The 16,410-nt window shown below is 35.8% G+C and overlaps 1 protein-coding gene across 1 annotated transcript; it reads right to left on the reverse strand.

The window, feature by feature from the left end:
- Positions 1-1,709: 1,709 nt before the first annotated feature.
- LOC139886152 (leucine-rich repeat receptor protein kinase HPCA1-like) lies at positions 1,710-13,082 on the reverse strand. Its single transcript, XM_071869930.1, has 19 exons — positions 12,899-13,082; positions 12,521-12,641; positions 6,440-6,511; positions 6,255-6,329; positions 6,084-6,155; positions 5,828-5,989; positions 5,654-5,728; positions 5,502-5,573; positions 5,077-5,148; positions 4,909-4,977; positions 4,727-4,801; positions 4,567-4,638; positions 4,307-4,441; positions 3,699-4,183; positions 3,431-3,589; positions 3,010-3,146; positions 2,696-2,915; positions 2,381-2,616; positions 1,710-2,295 (listed from the first exon to the last, which is right to left on the reverse strand). The coding sequence occupies exons 1-19, from the start codon at positions 12,972-12,974 to the stop codon at positions 1,822-1,824; spliced, it is 2,859 nt and encodes a 952-aa protein (XP_071726031.1). The 5' UTR covers positions 12,975-13,082; the 3' UTR covers positions 1,710-1,821.
- Positions 13,083-16,410: the final 3,328 nt, after the last annotated feature.

Below are 16,410 nucleotides of genomic sequence, written 5' to 3' on the forward strand. Positions count from 1 at the left end.
TTATTATTACTAGAGTTTATAATTTATAATAAATTATATAACAACATACTCAGTAGTGGGTTCCCTAGAAAATAATCTTAATTATGCTAAGTATTGTGGTGTTCACACACATCAACTAGATACTTTTTTGCATTTATCTTAGTTCTCGACTCGTTATGCGAGCTGACTATTTTAAAGCGTCGAATTCATCGTCGGTGAACCTCCGTGACCTCGGGGAGTTTGTATTGCTTAACGGATTGTCGAATTCGAACTTAAGATTTCTCATAACTTTAATCATGACTGAGAGAGTAAGTTCTAACCACTCAGCTACCACCTTCATTGTTAAATCAGCTAGATACTTGTTTACTCCGGAATAGTTTTTCTTTAAATTTGGGTTGTCCCAACTATTTTACTTTGGTTCTTATTTGACCTATTTAATTAATTAATAAATAAGGTATTGAAATTTGGAAAACCGAAAGCTAACAATAATAATACGAAACTGGCACGATAAAGAAAATATATTATTGTATAAAAATTTTAAATTTGACGTGCATAATATATTATTGTATACCTCAACTGTTAATGAGATAAGTCAACGTACAACATTATTATTTACAGGGAGACATAAGATGACATTGATGTATCCAACATCATTTGGAAAACAGAAAGCTAACAGGTTGTACAGTACAACATGTTCATGTATAATTTATGGTGGATGAAGTAAAAATGTTGGATATATCACCACCCGACATTTAAGGGGTATTTGTTTTGTCGTTTTGCATGTATTATCTAATTATTGTGTGTAATAATCAAGAAAATATTTGTTGAAAATTTGATTATATATACTTTAGACGTACAAGACCCTGTAATTTGTGAAAATTGAGTATTGTAGTTATCATACGGAGTAATTTTTTACGTTAGATATATAAAATCCCTATAATTTATTTACTCCGTATAATTTATTGGCCAATGTTATAAGTCATAATCATGGCCGACACATTTATTTGATAAAGTAAAATTTGGTGAATCAAACTCACGGATATTACTGTTCCACCTAACTGCACAGTGAATTATTGTACTATAAATATGCGATCGATTGTAATCAGTATGTACACCAATATTTCAATTCACTTCTGAAGCTTACATTTCCTTTCTCCTTTCTTATAATACTACAAGTTCTTAATTAGAGCATCGGCTACAAAAGGTAGTTACATATACTATTAAATTATACAATCCTATGTAAATTTCAATCTTGAGTTTGTCTTCACTAAATATAGAAATTGACAAATTTAGATGCAATAACTAAAAACAGACATGCTAATATCAATCAAATGATATGTTTGATCTCTCTTTACATAAGACAATGCATGTGGCCGTTGCTTTATAACACATGCAGTATGAATGTAGTGTTTTTGTATATGATGAAAATTTATTATATAATTGTTTATTAGCTTTTCAAATACACGGATGAAAATTTCTCATGTTCGGGTTACGTGTTACTAAAAGAGGACGAGTATTCGGGTATGCGTCCTAACTAGCCTGTGACTGTTTCCGACCCTGTTTATTCCCATTCAAATGTTACCCCAAAAAAAAATAGGGTTCAATATAGCAAGTTAAAACAAGGTTCAAGAAGGTTTGGGTCAAAACCAAATTTTTTTAGTACATGTAGAAACGGGTCAAACCGGGTTTGGCTGACACAAAACACATGCATTTACAATTACATAAATAAATAGAAAAAAAAAAAAAGACATTTTATTTACTAGATCAACAACTTAAAATGTTGTACACATTATAAACACTTTAGGCAACTTTTGACTCATTTGATTGGTTTACAAATAATTATCATTTAGACTCTAAATTTGAAAATAAATGATCTCCACTGACTGCAAAAAGGCTATCATTCAAATAAGGATGATCCTTCCCTTTACTTTTCCCTTCATAACTTTCTGAAGTCGATGCAGATTCAGCATTCGGATTAATCCCCGCTAATTCCATTACGTTCTCAATCTCTTTCACAACTTCACTCATCTTCGGTCTACGATTCCCAGTTTCTTCAACGCACCTCAATGCAACATTCACAAACCTCTCGAGCCCTTTAAGCTCGGTGCTTAAACCGATGATCGGGTCAAGAACCTCACGAAGGTTATAATAGTCCTTTTCCTTGTCCATGGCTTCCTCTACTACCCTCACTATATACTTCCCATTCTCAATTGGTTTTCTTGCTGTTATCAACTCCAACATCACTATACCAAAACTATAAACGTCGCTTTTTTCAGTCAATTGTTGAGTCATGTAGTATTCAGGATCCATGTAGCCCTATAAGAATTCGAAACCATTAAAATGTAACAATTTGATATGCATAGATTCCATGGATTGACTAGTAAAGTCAAATTTGACTAACCATTGTTCCTTTGACTTGAGTGGTAACGTGTGTTTGGACGGTATCACCGAGTGGCTTTGAAAGACCAAAATCGGCAACTTTGGCGTTTAAACGTTCATCGAGTAAAATATTAGTTGTCTTTACATCCCTATGTATGATGGGAGGATCAGCAAGATCATGTAGATACTGCAACCCTTTTGCTGCTCCAAGAATTATTTTTAGTCTTCGCATCCAATCCAATTTAATACCAGACCTCCCTGCACAAAATGGGTTATTTTCAACCGTGGGTCAAAATGGTTTGGGTCGGGTACACGTTGACCCAAATGGTATAATTACCTGAAAGACTATCCTTCAGAGTACCATTAACGATATACTCATAGACCAGCATCTGTTCACCTGCATCGAAACAGAATCCAACAAGACTAACAACATTTTTGTGATGAACACGCGAAAGAAGCTCAATCTCAGTTTTAAACTCAAGAGAACCCTGATTCGATCCTTGTTGTGCTCGTTTAATAGCAACCAATTGTCCATCTGGAAGACTCCCTCTGAAAACCTGCAACAAATTATTAATATTAACCGAACGTTCAAGCAGCTTTGTTCTTTTAATTGGTAGAAAACGCAATTGCAAATTTACTTGAAAAACTAACCATCCCATAGCCACCAGATCCTATATTTGATGTTGCTGCAAAATTATTTGTGCATGTTTTAAGCTCTTCGAATGTGAAAGATCTTGCCCCTTTCAGTTGAGGACAACCACCAATGCCTTTATCTGGGTCCCACGAAGCTGCAAGTGTACTACTATTAGAGAACCAGTGGCCAGAAAGTTGTGTGTTATAGTTGGTTTCAATTTCGACCCAAAATGGGAACACCACCCAAAATGTATTTTTAATGCACCAACATCTCAAACCGGGTCATTGGAGGAATTAAAGGAATAACATTAAAATAATCTAATCTATGTAATCATACTTGACACATCATTTATGTTTTTAAAAATTCAAACTTTCTTGTTATGAAAGCTTTTTGGGTCAAGCCAACCCGTACCCACCCATTTTGACACTCCAGCCTTACCGAAAGGACTGTTCTTTTTGATAGCTCTTTCAGCCTTTCCTTTCTGACGAAAAGCATAAAGTCCTGCAATGACCAGTAATATCACTAGAACACAAGCCCCCATTGATACTCCAACGATGAGTCCAACGCTAACTGATTTATGTTTTCCTTTCGACGCATCTATAAATTGTAACCCAAGGTGTACAAGATTAGATATACGTGTAATATCTTAAAGCCAAATATATGTCAAGAAACGAGTTAATTAAATAAGAAAAGTATATGGTGTAACCTGAAAAGAAATCATAGTTGTTGCCAAGAAAAAAGTAGGGTCCAAAAGGGTGTGGAGGCTTATAAGTTTGGTTACTAAGCACGAATCCTATACGCAAAATTCCCGACCTATTGAAACGTTCATCACCAGATGGGAAAACATTTAAAGTTACCACAAGGTAGTCATTTGAATTCTTGGTGGGTTGACTCAGTGAGACTGAGTCAACCGGGAGCTGATTAGATTCAAAAGAAACCATCATTGAACTCTGAAGAGATGTATAAATAGTTGAGTTTCCAAGATCAGAAAACGAAGGAGCTCTGAAAGATAAAGTTCCAGAATAAGGATATGAACATTTGCAATTTGGGCTTAAAACTTGACCCGAAATGCAGGTCATCGAAGGTATGCAATTGTTTGGTGGTGTTGAATATGAGGAATTTGATTCTGTTGGAGGATGACAATATGACGCTGTAGGTCCTGATTCCGTACAAATTGGATTATCGATAAGTCTGCAATTACATTAAATGTGTCAATTGTTACAATTGGGTTAACCAGACTTGGTTGGGTCTATTTTGACCCGTTTTACTGAACTGTTTAGACCCATTACCATATTAAAATTGTAAAGAACGTACATCAGATCGGTAGTGTATCGGCTTCTTTGTGTGAAAGCGGTAATCATGTTTTTGGTCATATCAAAGAGTTGAAGATGATCGCTATACGCAGCTCCAAAGTCCAAAGTGCCATTAAGCTGATTGTTTCTTAGGACTCTGTTTTGCAATTTATAAATAAACGTTTTATTATTTAAATAGTCAAATTGAGAATGAATTTGTGATACAGTGTAATGTAAGGCTAAGATAAAAAAAAAAAAAAAAGATTAAGATAATGTTCTCACACGGTCTGTATCTGTGGAATGTTGAAAAAGTCAACTGGTACTTCTCCTTGAAGCTTTGTATCTTCCATTATTCTGATATCGCAAATTCAAAAATTAATCCGTTTAATTCGTGTGGTGATCATAAAAGAACAAGTAGATCGAGTGACATCGAAAAACGTACAATGTTGTTAGAGACTGCAAGGATGATAACCATTCGGGAAACTTTGATTCTTCAAAGGAATTATTGCTCATGTCCCTTCAATGACGTTTCACAAATTAATACTTTAACCGATACATATATAAAAAGTCTAACAATTAAGATGATTTACGAAATACAAGCAGCATCATGATATAGATTCTTACAAATAGTTTAGGATTGTCATCCCGGTTAAATCGGGCATTGTTCCATTTAACTTGTTGTTGGCTAGAAACCTACACCGGAAAAAGTCAACTTTCTGGACGGAAATTATCGCATAACGTAAATAAAAATTTAAGTTTTCTGTAAGTTATATACGGTCCAACTTAACTTACAGCTGGTTGATCAATGTAAGATTTTTGATGTTTGAAGGGACATTTCCGCTCAATGAATTCCTGTCTAGACGTCTATCTCATGCATCGAAAGTCAAAGATGATAGTCAGTACGATATACACATAACAACTACTTATGAGTATAGGTGGTAAATTTGATCCTTTACTGGTCAATTTGGTCAAATCCCAATAAATAAAAAATAAAAATTGCTCAATAAGAAATAGGTCAAGAGTTTCCGAAAGGGTATTGGTAACACAGCGTATCCTCTAAATCTTTGATTCAAAGATTAGATTATTAGTTTGTCATGAACCATTTTACCTAGTTTGTCTTAACCGGTCAAACCCGTTCTTACCCATAAACAACACATGCCCGACCTGCCCATTTTGCCACCTCTACTTGTGTGTACGTATTAGTTAATGATACTTACAACACCTCAAGAGTCTGAACCAATCCTAGTGTCGACGGAATGGTGCCTGAAAATTGGTTATCTTCAAATAGCCTGCTCAAATAATGCATATTAACCAAGGATAACGAATCACGTCTCAATCTAATTATCAGTTCAGGTTTGCGAGAACTTACACATGTTTAAGAGTCATTTCAGAGCTGAAGAGCTGAGCTGGTATTTCACCTGATAGATTGTTCTTTCCAAAGTGACTAAAAAAAACAAAACAAAAAAAAAAAAAAAAACAAACAAATAACAGAACCGTTTTACTGTCAAACGCTAATTACATGTATATAGTAAAACTGGCTTACAAGTGCTTTGTATTAACCAGTAAATCAAGTCCTGGGGACGTTCCATCAGAAACGGGTATGGGTCCACTAAGCTTATTATCAGCTAGATCCAACCAATAAAGCTTAGTAAGATTTCCAATCGACGCTGGAATTGGTCCACTGAAGCCGTTAGAATTCAAAGACCTATAATAATCATAAAAAAATAAATAAATAAAACATGTTACAAGTCGAATTGATTGACCACATACACACAATTGTATATAGTCAAGATGCTTACAATAAGCCAAGCTGGGCTAAAGATCCTAGAGTTTCTGGAAGTGGACCGTTGAAACCACAACCAACCATGATTCTGACAAACAAATTTGTATAAGTTACCCAAGAAGCTTACTTGTAAGCACGTAAAGTTGTAATATCGGAAATTAAGAATCAGCACTAAAAAGTTCCTTACAAAGTTGACAACTTTCTTAAACTCCCGATATCTGGAGTCAGTGATCCTGTCAGACCCTTATTGTAAGAAAGGTCCCTACATGTAATAACAAATCTTAATGAATGAAACTAAACAATTAACCCAAGCTTGCTATCTTCCATATGACCGTAACATTACACAGGGGTGACATCTGAAAATCGACGTACAGTGTTTGCAATTCAGTTAACTGTGCAATGTCTCCAGACAGCTCCCCAATTAAATTTATGCTCGATAAAGTTCTGAAATGGAAAAAAAATAAGGTGTAAGAGTTCATTAAAGACGTAAACTTTAGGTGGTCATTTAAAAAAATGAACTGTGGGAAGTGTTGGAGGTTTTATTGAGATTTCGTGTAGGGTAAAATAATCGATAGCCGGATAAATCACTGAATCGTGGTATCACTTTCCGAAAGTAATTATTCGACCCTTATTGCCTGGGTTACACGAATATCACTTTGGGATAAGACAGAGATTAGTTCTTGTTATTGGCAGTAAACAAGAACTCTTTTGCATAAGAGTATTAAGGTGTTTTTCGTATATCTTATTCTCATAAATGATAGTCTCTATTTATAGGCACCCAAAAACAAGTATTATTCCACGATGGAGATGTTTCACTAACTAATTTCGTTTTCAAATCTAAAACAAATCCTTTACATAAAGTTGTTTGTTTTATTTCAAACATCCTAATCAAGGAAATCGTTTTCAAATCTAAAACAAATCCTTTACATAAAGTTGTTTGTTTTATTTCAAACATCCAAATCAAGGAAATCGTTTTCAAATCTAAAACAAATCCTTTACATAAAGTTGTTTGTTTTATTTCAAACATCCAAATCAAGGAAATCGTTTTCAAATCTAAAACAAATCCTTTATATAAAGTTGTTTGTTTTATTTCCAACAACCAAATCAAGGAAATCTAGATTAAATCCTTTTCATAAAGTTGTTTGTTTTATTTCCACCTAGTGCAAGAATAATACTTCCGTAATCACTCAAATTTGTGATAATGGAAAACCATTTTCGGGTCCGGGCAATCTATCACTTAATGGGTGTACACTCCGTACCTCCTAACCCATTTACAAGTATAGATTAAATCCCTCAATTACACTAAATTTCTAACAATCCTCCCCAATTTAGTGCAATTCGTTTCATGAGAATTAAACAAATTAAAACAAAAACTCATGCATAAATGAAAATATCTTGAAGATTGAATTTTCACCTTAGTACATTACACATTCCAAATATTCGAGAATCAGGGTGTTCTAAGAATTGAACCCTTCAACCCATTTTGAATAACTGAAAATAACATACACATAAGTTTTCAAATACTCTAAAGCTATCCTGACACTTTACAAGCCATGTGTCCATATCCTTTCATGAATGTATCCAAAGCTAAAAGTCCAAGCTTTGTTGAAGCGGCAAAACTTCACATTCACATAGGTAGTTCACTTCAGTCATGCACCTGCTCTTGCACTTTTTCAAATGAACTATTAAGAAGCTAGACTTCAACCTGACCTTCAGCAGGTCCGAGTACATACCTTACCTTGGGATGATATAAAATTTATGTACTCCAAATTTCTAAGTATAAGCCTTCCGCATTGAATTCAACTTCTAATTTTCATCAGAAGGGAATTGGGTATCTTATAATTAGAAATTTATGTGGACTTTAAACCCATCCCCACAGCAGACTTGTCAACCAAGTCTCTTGCCAATCCCTTCGTCAAGTGATCAGCTAAATTCTGTTGTGACCTTACGAACACTATAGAAATCACCCCATTCATGATGAGTTCACGAATCATACTATGTCTGACACCTAAGTGTCTAGACTTTCCATTGTACATCTGGCTATAAGCTTTTGCCAATGTCGCAGCACTATCACAATGGATAGACATGGGTGCTATAGGTTTAGGCCATAATGGTATCTCATGGATCAAGTTTCTAAGCCATTCTGCTTCTTTACCAGCAGCAGCTAAAGCAACAAACTCAGATTCCATCGTTGAGTTGGTAATACATGTCTGCTTTTTAGAAGCCCATGAAATAGCACCTCCCCCAAGCAAGAACACCCAACCACTCGTTGAAGAATGATCTTCAATATTGGTTATCCAACTCGCATCAGAATATCCTTCTATTACAGAAGGAAATCCACTGTAAGATAAACTATATGCCATAGTTTTCTTTAAATACTTCAGTACCCGCCTAATTGCTTGCCAGTGATGAGTACTAGGATTACTAGTATATCTACTCAGTTTTCCCACAGCAAAAGCAATATCTGGCCTTGTACATGTCATGGCGTACATCAAACAGCCAATCACCTGAGAATACTCAAGTTGTGATACAGCTTTACCTTGGTTAGGCATAAGCTTCTCACTTGGATCAACAGGTGTACTCACAGGAGTACATTCAAAGCAATTAAACTTTCTCAACACCTTCTCAATATAATGAGATTGAGAAATTGAAATTCCTTTGCTTTCACGTTTGATCCTAATACCAAGGATAACGTCAGCCTCCCCCATATCTTTCATGGAGAACTTTGATGACAAAAATTCTTTTGTTAAATCAACTTGACTTTGGTCAGTCCCAAAGATTAACATGTCATCAACATATAGACAAATTATAACTCCTTTACCAGAATCATCAAATTTGCTATACACACATTTATCTGCTTGGTTCAATCTAAAACCACTAGATAAAACTACTTCATCAAACTTCTGATGCCATTGCTTAGGTGCTTGTTTCAAACCATATAAGGACTTCACAAGTTTGCACACCTTGCTTTCATTTCCTGGCATGACAAAGCCCTGAGGCTGGTTCATATAAACCTCCTCATCCAAATCACCATTCAAGAATGCTGTCTTCACATCCATCTGGTGAATAACCAGATTGTGAATTGTAGCCAAAGCAATCAGCAGTCTAATGGTAGTGATACGTGCCACAGGAGCATAAGTATCAAAATAGTCAATTCCAGACTTTTGTCTAAAGCCTTGAATGACTAACCTTGCCTTGAACTTTTCAATAGTTCCATCCACCTTCATCTTCTTTTTGAAGATCCATTTGCAACCCAAAGGTTTGCAACCGGGAGGTAGATCAGCTAACACCCAAGTGTTATTGCCCATGATGGAATCCATCTCATCATTAATTGCCTCTTTCCATAATGCAACATCCTGAGACCTCATTGCTTCATCATATGTTTTAGGATCATCATCAACATTGAAACAATATGAATATTGGGTAGAAACATCATCCCTAGAACCTTCAACTAAGTATAGTTGAAAATCTGGTCCGAATGATTTAGGTTTCCTTTCTCTTTTGCTTTTCCGAAGCTCAAGTGACTGATCAACAGCCTTTTCAGAGACTTCATCATTACAATCCTTATTGATTCCATTGTTACTTGGAATCATATCCTTTGGTCTAGGTATAGATGAAAATCGATTTTCATCAAAGATTGCATCCCTTGAATCAATCACAGAATTGATTGAGACAAATTCATTAGGCTCTATTACATAGAACCTATATGCCTTGGAATGTTCAACATATCCAATAAAAATGCAATCTATACCTCTTTCACCTAAACTTTTCTTTTTGGGATCAGGCAGTCTTACAACCGCCCTACAACCCCATACACGAAGATAATTCAAGTTAGGTTTCCTTTTATTCCAAAGTTCATAAGGTGTAATCTTGTTTCTTTTGTTAGGAACTCTATTAAGCAAATAACAAGCTGTTAACATAGCTTCCCCCCAAAATCCTTCACTTAAACCCGAATAGGATAACATGGAATTAACCATTTCCTTAAGGACCCTATTCTTCCTTTCAGATATACCATTTTGTTGTGGAGTATAAGGAGCTGTGGTCTCATGGATAATACCAACGGATTGGAAATACGATTGGTCAATGTATTCACCTCCCCTATCTGTTCTAAGTCTTTTAATCAAAGCCTTTTGTTGTAATTCTACTTCAGTTTTAAATATTTTAAATTTATCTAATGCTTCATCCTTAGTATGTAACAAATAAACATAGCAAAATCTAGAAGCATCATCAATAAAAGTCACAAAATATTTCTTGTTTCCTAAAGTAGGAGTAGCATGCAAATCACATAAATCACTATGTATTAATTCCAAAATTTCAGTATCACGATGTACATTTTGAAATGGTTTCTTAGTGATCTTTGTTAACATACACGTTTTACACTTTTCATTGTTCATGTCAAAAACCGGTATTAATCCATCTTTAGACATATCTTGCATTCTTTTAAAGTGTATATGTCCTAGTCTAGCATGCCAAAGTGTAGAATTATTTATGCTAGAAGTAGATATAAAAGCAAAATTAACATTCAAGTGATTAATGTTAAGTCTAAACATTCTATTGCATAAATAACCAAAACCAACAAACATACCATGTTTTGACAAAACAAACTTATCAGATTCAATCACTTGTTTATAACCACAACAATTTAACACACTACTGGAAACTAAATTTTTTCTTATTTGTGGTACATGCAAAACATCAAACAAACAAATAGTTTTTCCAGAACTAAAACACAAATCCACACTTCCACGTCCATGAACAGAGGCTGTTGACTCATTTCCCATATGAAGAATTGATCCATCAGTCACGGACTCGTAAGTCTTGAACCAAAATCTATCCTTGCATACATGGGTGGTGGCTCCCGAGTCAACCCACCACGCGACATCATCATCCTGCACAAAATAAGCCTCAGATATATATGAAACATAATAATTCTTATTTGAATTATTAAATATATTCTGACCTTTCGAGTTGTGGTTGTTTAAACCATTTCCCGAACCGCTTGTGCTAGATCCTTTGGCATTATTATTACCAAAAATAACCTTGCAATCCTTTTTTATGTGTCCAGTTTTACCACACTTCCAACAAGTCAATTTAGACTTCTTGTTCGGATTAGCCTTGTTATAACCTCGATGTTTACGTTTGCCCTTTTTGTCATTATTACTAGTGAACTTTTTATGTTCCACCATATTGACAACAGACGTACCAGCAACTTCGTTGCTCTTTGGCTTGTCATTATCCTGCAACCTGAGGGATTCCTCAATACGCAGATGACTACCCAACTCAACAAGAGTTAACTCCTCCTTCTTATGTTTCAAAGAATGTTTAAATTCTTTCCAAGATGGAGGTAGTTTATCAATTATGCTTGAGACTTGAATAGACTCATCCATGTTCATCTTATGTTGTGTGAATTGACCAAGTATACGAATGAGCTCATTGTATTGTTCCAAGACCGGTCTAGAATCGACCATCTTGTAATTATTAAAATTACTAACAAGGAACTTTTTACTAGAAGCATCCTCAGACATATACTTGGTTTCTAAACAGTCCCATAGTTCTTTAGAAGATTCAACATTTAGGTAAATATCAAAAAGGGAATCAGCCATACCATTGAGGATTAAACCTCTAGCGATGTAGTCATCGTTCTCCCACTTGCACCTTTTCCGAATTTGTTCAATAGTGGCATCATCACCATGATCTTCAGGAATTGGTGTGCTGAGTACGTACACCACACTCATGCTGCTCAGAAAGAAGTGCATCTTCTTTTGCCATCTCCTAAAATCAATTCCCTCAAACTTATCAAGTTTGGAGAAATTCGCCGTCATGTGTTTCATCGTAGCCGCCATCGATTATAACGAATAATTACTTTCGATTGTTGGAGGTTTTATTGAGATTTCGTGTAGGGTAAAATAATCGATAGCCGGATAAATCACTGAATCGTGGTATCACTTTCCGAAAGTAATTATTCGACCCTTATTGCCTGGGTTACACGAATATCACTTTGGGATAAGACAGAGATTAGTTCTTGTTATTGGCAGTAAACAAGAACTCTTTTGCATAAGAGTATTAAGGTGTTTTTCGTATATCTTATTCTCATAAATGATAGTCTCTATTTATAGGCACCCAAAAACAAGTATTATTCCACGATGGAGATGTTTCACTAACTAATTTCGTTTTCAAATCTAAAACAAATCCTTTATATAAAGTTGTTTGTTTTATTTCCAACAACCAAATCAAGGAAATCTAGATTAAATCCTTTTCATAAAGTTGTTTGTTTTATTTCCACCTAGTGCAAGAATAATACTTCCGTAATCACTCAAATTTGTGATAATGGAAAACCATTTTCGGGTCCGGGCAATCTATCACTTAATGGGTGTACACTCCGTACCTCCTAACCCATTTACAAGTATAGATTAAATCCCTCAATTACACTAAATTTCTAACAGGAAGGCTCACATCGATGTCACACGTGAATCGGTGCAGGTGATCCCATCCCATTTGTCCTCACACGGGTCAGAACCGACCCAATTGGGTGGTGTATTCTGCCAATTATCCTTAAGAGCCTGAAGATATACAGCTGCACCAAAAAATCATCCAATTCGTTATTTTTAGTCCTCAAAAAAGGATATCATATTTACAGTTTGATCTTCAAAACACATATTGAATTTTTCTCTCTTTTTTTTTTTTTTTTTGTCGTGACCTTCACATTTATAGCATAACAAACTATAAAAAAGAAGCAAACTTTACAAAGGCAGTACAACCGAAAACCTTAAAAGAAGACTATAATACAAATCCATGATCAAAAGTGTCACTCTTGAAGAACAAAGAACGTACCATCCGGACTTTGGGCTGATGTGAGCAATACGTGTAATGGTATTAGCACAAGTAACAGTTCAATTCTTACTGTCATGACTCCAGATACTAGTATCTGGCGCAAATCGTTGTACTTGAACCTCAACACTCATATCCCATTTTATGAAATTTTTTATAAAAAAGTTTAAAAGGTCGAAAATTTTATGCAGAAGAGGATATCTAGCTTCATAAAGTATAATTGGTTGACTAGTCTGATTACTACTACCCCACTGCAATAATGCCTGCATGCCCTACCACTTGCATCCTTCTTCAAACTATATTTATGATGATTAATTACTGATGTATCATTAATATTTGATTTGATCTGGATTAGTGATATTTAAATTTGTTCTAATCAACAATCATATACAGGCCTAAAGATTACAACAACATGGTGTGTGCGTGTGTGTGTGTGGACTATTTACTATAAATGCTTAAGTCAGTATATAAGACTTAAGGGAGAACTTAAAAAGTAATAAAAGCATTTAGACCTGTTTAGCAAAAATTTAGCACATGCTTACATTTTAACCACCTAACTAGATATTCAATAATGCAAAGATGCAATTTACAAATTCCCATTACAAACCAAACAACTGTACCCTCTACTTTAAGACATTAGAGGTTTACTTGAAACTTTTATGTACATTACTTTCATAAAGAAAGTTTCATCATGGATATGGATATATAAAGTCTGTAAAGCTTGCTTATACGTTTTCAACCGCTGGACCATTACTAGTAAGAATGTCAAAACATTGGTTGTGACAGATGTCTAATTGTAAAACCCAATTAGGGCGAGTTGCGAGTGAGTTTGTGATGGCCCATAACCAACACTAAAACTGGCAGTTCGGTTAACCCGCATTGTTAAACCAATTGGTATCGGTTAACGATGAGTTTAGTTGCTCGGTTTTAGAATTGGTTGCAGGTTTAATCGGCTAGACCATTTCGGTTAAGGTTGGTTAATCATACCCGGTTGTAGATTTAAGTTATTCAACATTGAAGTTAGAACATCAACTTTAACCATGAAAATGAAATGCACTTTGTTACAATTACATAATACTAATGGAGAGAGAGTGTGTGAGAGAGAAAACGAAGAGAGAGAGGGTGAGAGGCAATTTTCTTCACCGGGCAAACACGGTAAACTCGCGAGAAGGATTCAATGGCAGGCTACAAGATCGATTAATAAGGCTTTTCGAAATGCATTTGACTTCGTTCATGTTTTTCAATTTTCCCGAGAGCTGGAAGATGACGGATCTGTGGAAGGTATTCAAACAACACGGCGACATCAGAGATGTTTACATGGCTGGAAAACGATTAAGGGGTGGCGAAAGATTCGCATTTGCAAGATTTAAGAATGTTGGGGACCCTGATGCAATGTTAAAGTCACTTTCCAAGATCAAATTTGATGGTAATCCTATCAAGGTGTTTAAGGCCTATGAGAGGCGAGATAGACAGGAAGGTGGCATGTTTCATGGTAAGAAATGGGCAGAAGTTAGGAGTCACAGGGATAATCCCATTCCAAATAACAACTTTAGGGATCAACGAAGATATAGCACGGTTGTTGGGAATCATAAGAGTGACTTAAGGGATTTTTTGAACGGAAAGGATAAGAGATATGAAGGGGACCTGAGGGATAAACTAAATGGTTTTCATCGCAGCAATCAACATACATCAAAGGTCGAGCATGCTAGCAGAAGAAGGATTATTGTAAAAGAAGTTGACAAGGTAAAGATTAGCACTAAGAGGTCAATCCTGGGTGTTCTAAAGGATTGGAAAATAATTACGCAAATCATACATCTCAGTCGGGCAGAGGGTATGCTTAATTGTGATATTAAGTATTTAGGCGGCCTGGAAGTCTTGTGGACCTTCATGTCCACTGTCGAAGCAGTTCAAGTTCTAGATAATAAAGATCATGCCTTGCATAAATGGTGCCACAATGCTCAACTATTAGGGTCAAGTAACCTTTCTTCTAAAAGGTTAGCATGGATTAGAATACGTGGCGTGCCAGCAACATGCTGGAAGGATTCGGTTTTCAGATCTATTGCTATGTCCTGGGGTGATGTACTTGAAACTGAAAACTGCAATTTGGATTACGGGGACCAAAATCTTGTATTTGGTAGAGTGTTAATCCACACCCGCCATCTCAAAAACATCGAAGAATATGTCAGTCTTTTGGTTAACTCGTGTGATGTTCATGCTTATGTCTATGAGGAGAACTCTTTAATTAGTATGGAGATGGATCAAGCGGATGGTCCATCTGAGGATAGGGATAATTATTCAACAAAATCAAAACAAGATGAAGATGAGGAGTTCGTGGAAGATACTTTTAACTTATATGAGGATGATGAGGATGCAGAGAATGAGGATGATGACTGTTCAGATTCCTACGATTCGGACTTTGAAGCAATTCCAGAAACCGGTGATCAAATACTTTCCGGCAACAACTCCGGCAAGGTGGATGCTAATGAAGAAGTTGAAGAATCTGGTTTTCTTGGAGTAAAGGAACTTTTTGAAGAAAACAAAACCGTTGGTGGTGTCTGCAAAAAGGTGGACAATCATGTTCCCAAATTCCCTACTCATAATTGCCCTTGCACGCCGTCCACTTCTCCAACCAACTTTTCTGTTTCCAATAATAAAGGTGGCTCGTTTAACTCAGATGGGGTAGATAAGGGTTTGAGATCTAGTAAAATCCCAACTACTGGGCCTAGGCTTAATGAACACTTGGACCAGGAGAGCCCAACTTGTACTTTGAAAAATAAAAGTGGCGATGGGCTTGGTGTATTGGGCGATCAGGGCAGTAATGGACCATCATGTAATGACGTTTTGTGCTCGAATAACAACAGCCCAAGCAATAAACGTGTGGTGCCCAGTTTTAATCTGAATGATTCTGTTCCTGCCCCCAATATTGTCAATCAATCGGTGGAGGATAATCTTTCTTGTTCCAATCGAAGAAAAAACAAGCCAAAATCACAATCTTCACATCGAAGAAAAAATGGATCCAAGGATACTGAAAGAAGACCGTCCAAACCAACCTCCAAAGGTGATTCAAAAGGGAGAAAAGAAAATTTGGTGGAACAAAAAGGGAAAAGATGCTGCTGGTCGAATATCAGGCGATGGAAATCAACCTCCAAATTAATGAATGTCAAGCGTTCCGCTAGATCAATTAAACCTGAAGACAAACCTCTACGATCTAAATGCTCATCGTGTGCTGCAAATTCAAGTCACTCAGGTACCCATTCTGATTTTAATTCGTATAAACATAACGTTGATAGCACTTGCAATACGGTTAACTCGGCGACTGTTCGTGAATACGGTAAAAAGATTGGGTTAAAATGGAAGGAGACGATCCCACATCAATGATTGAATTAGACCTTTGTCGTAATTATATTGTTCTCATGAAGATTGTCTCTCTTAATATACGAGGTTTTGGTTTAGGGGGAAAAGTTGACAAATTTGGATGGGTTAAAAGGTTAATCGCTAAAGAAAACCGACTTTTC

This window comes from Rutidosis leptorrhynchoides, chromosome 1 (assembly GCF_046630445.1).
Source record: "Rutidosis leptorrhynchoides isolate AG116_Rl617_1_P2 chromosome 1, CSIRO_AGI_Rlap_v1, whole genome shotgun sequence".
Taxonomy (NCBI): Eukaryota; Viridiplantae; Streptophyta; class Magnoliopsida; order Asterales; family Asteraceae; genus Rutidosis; species Rutidosis leptorrhynchoides.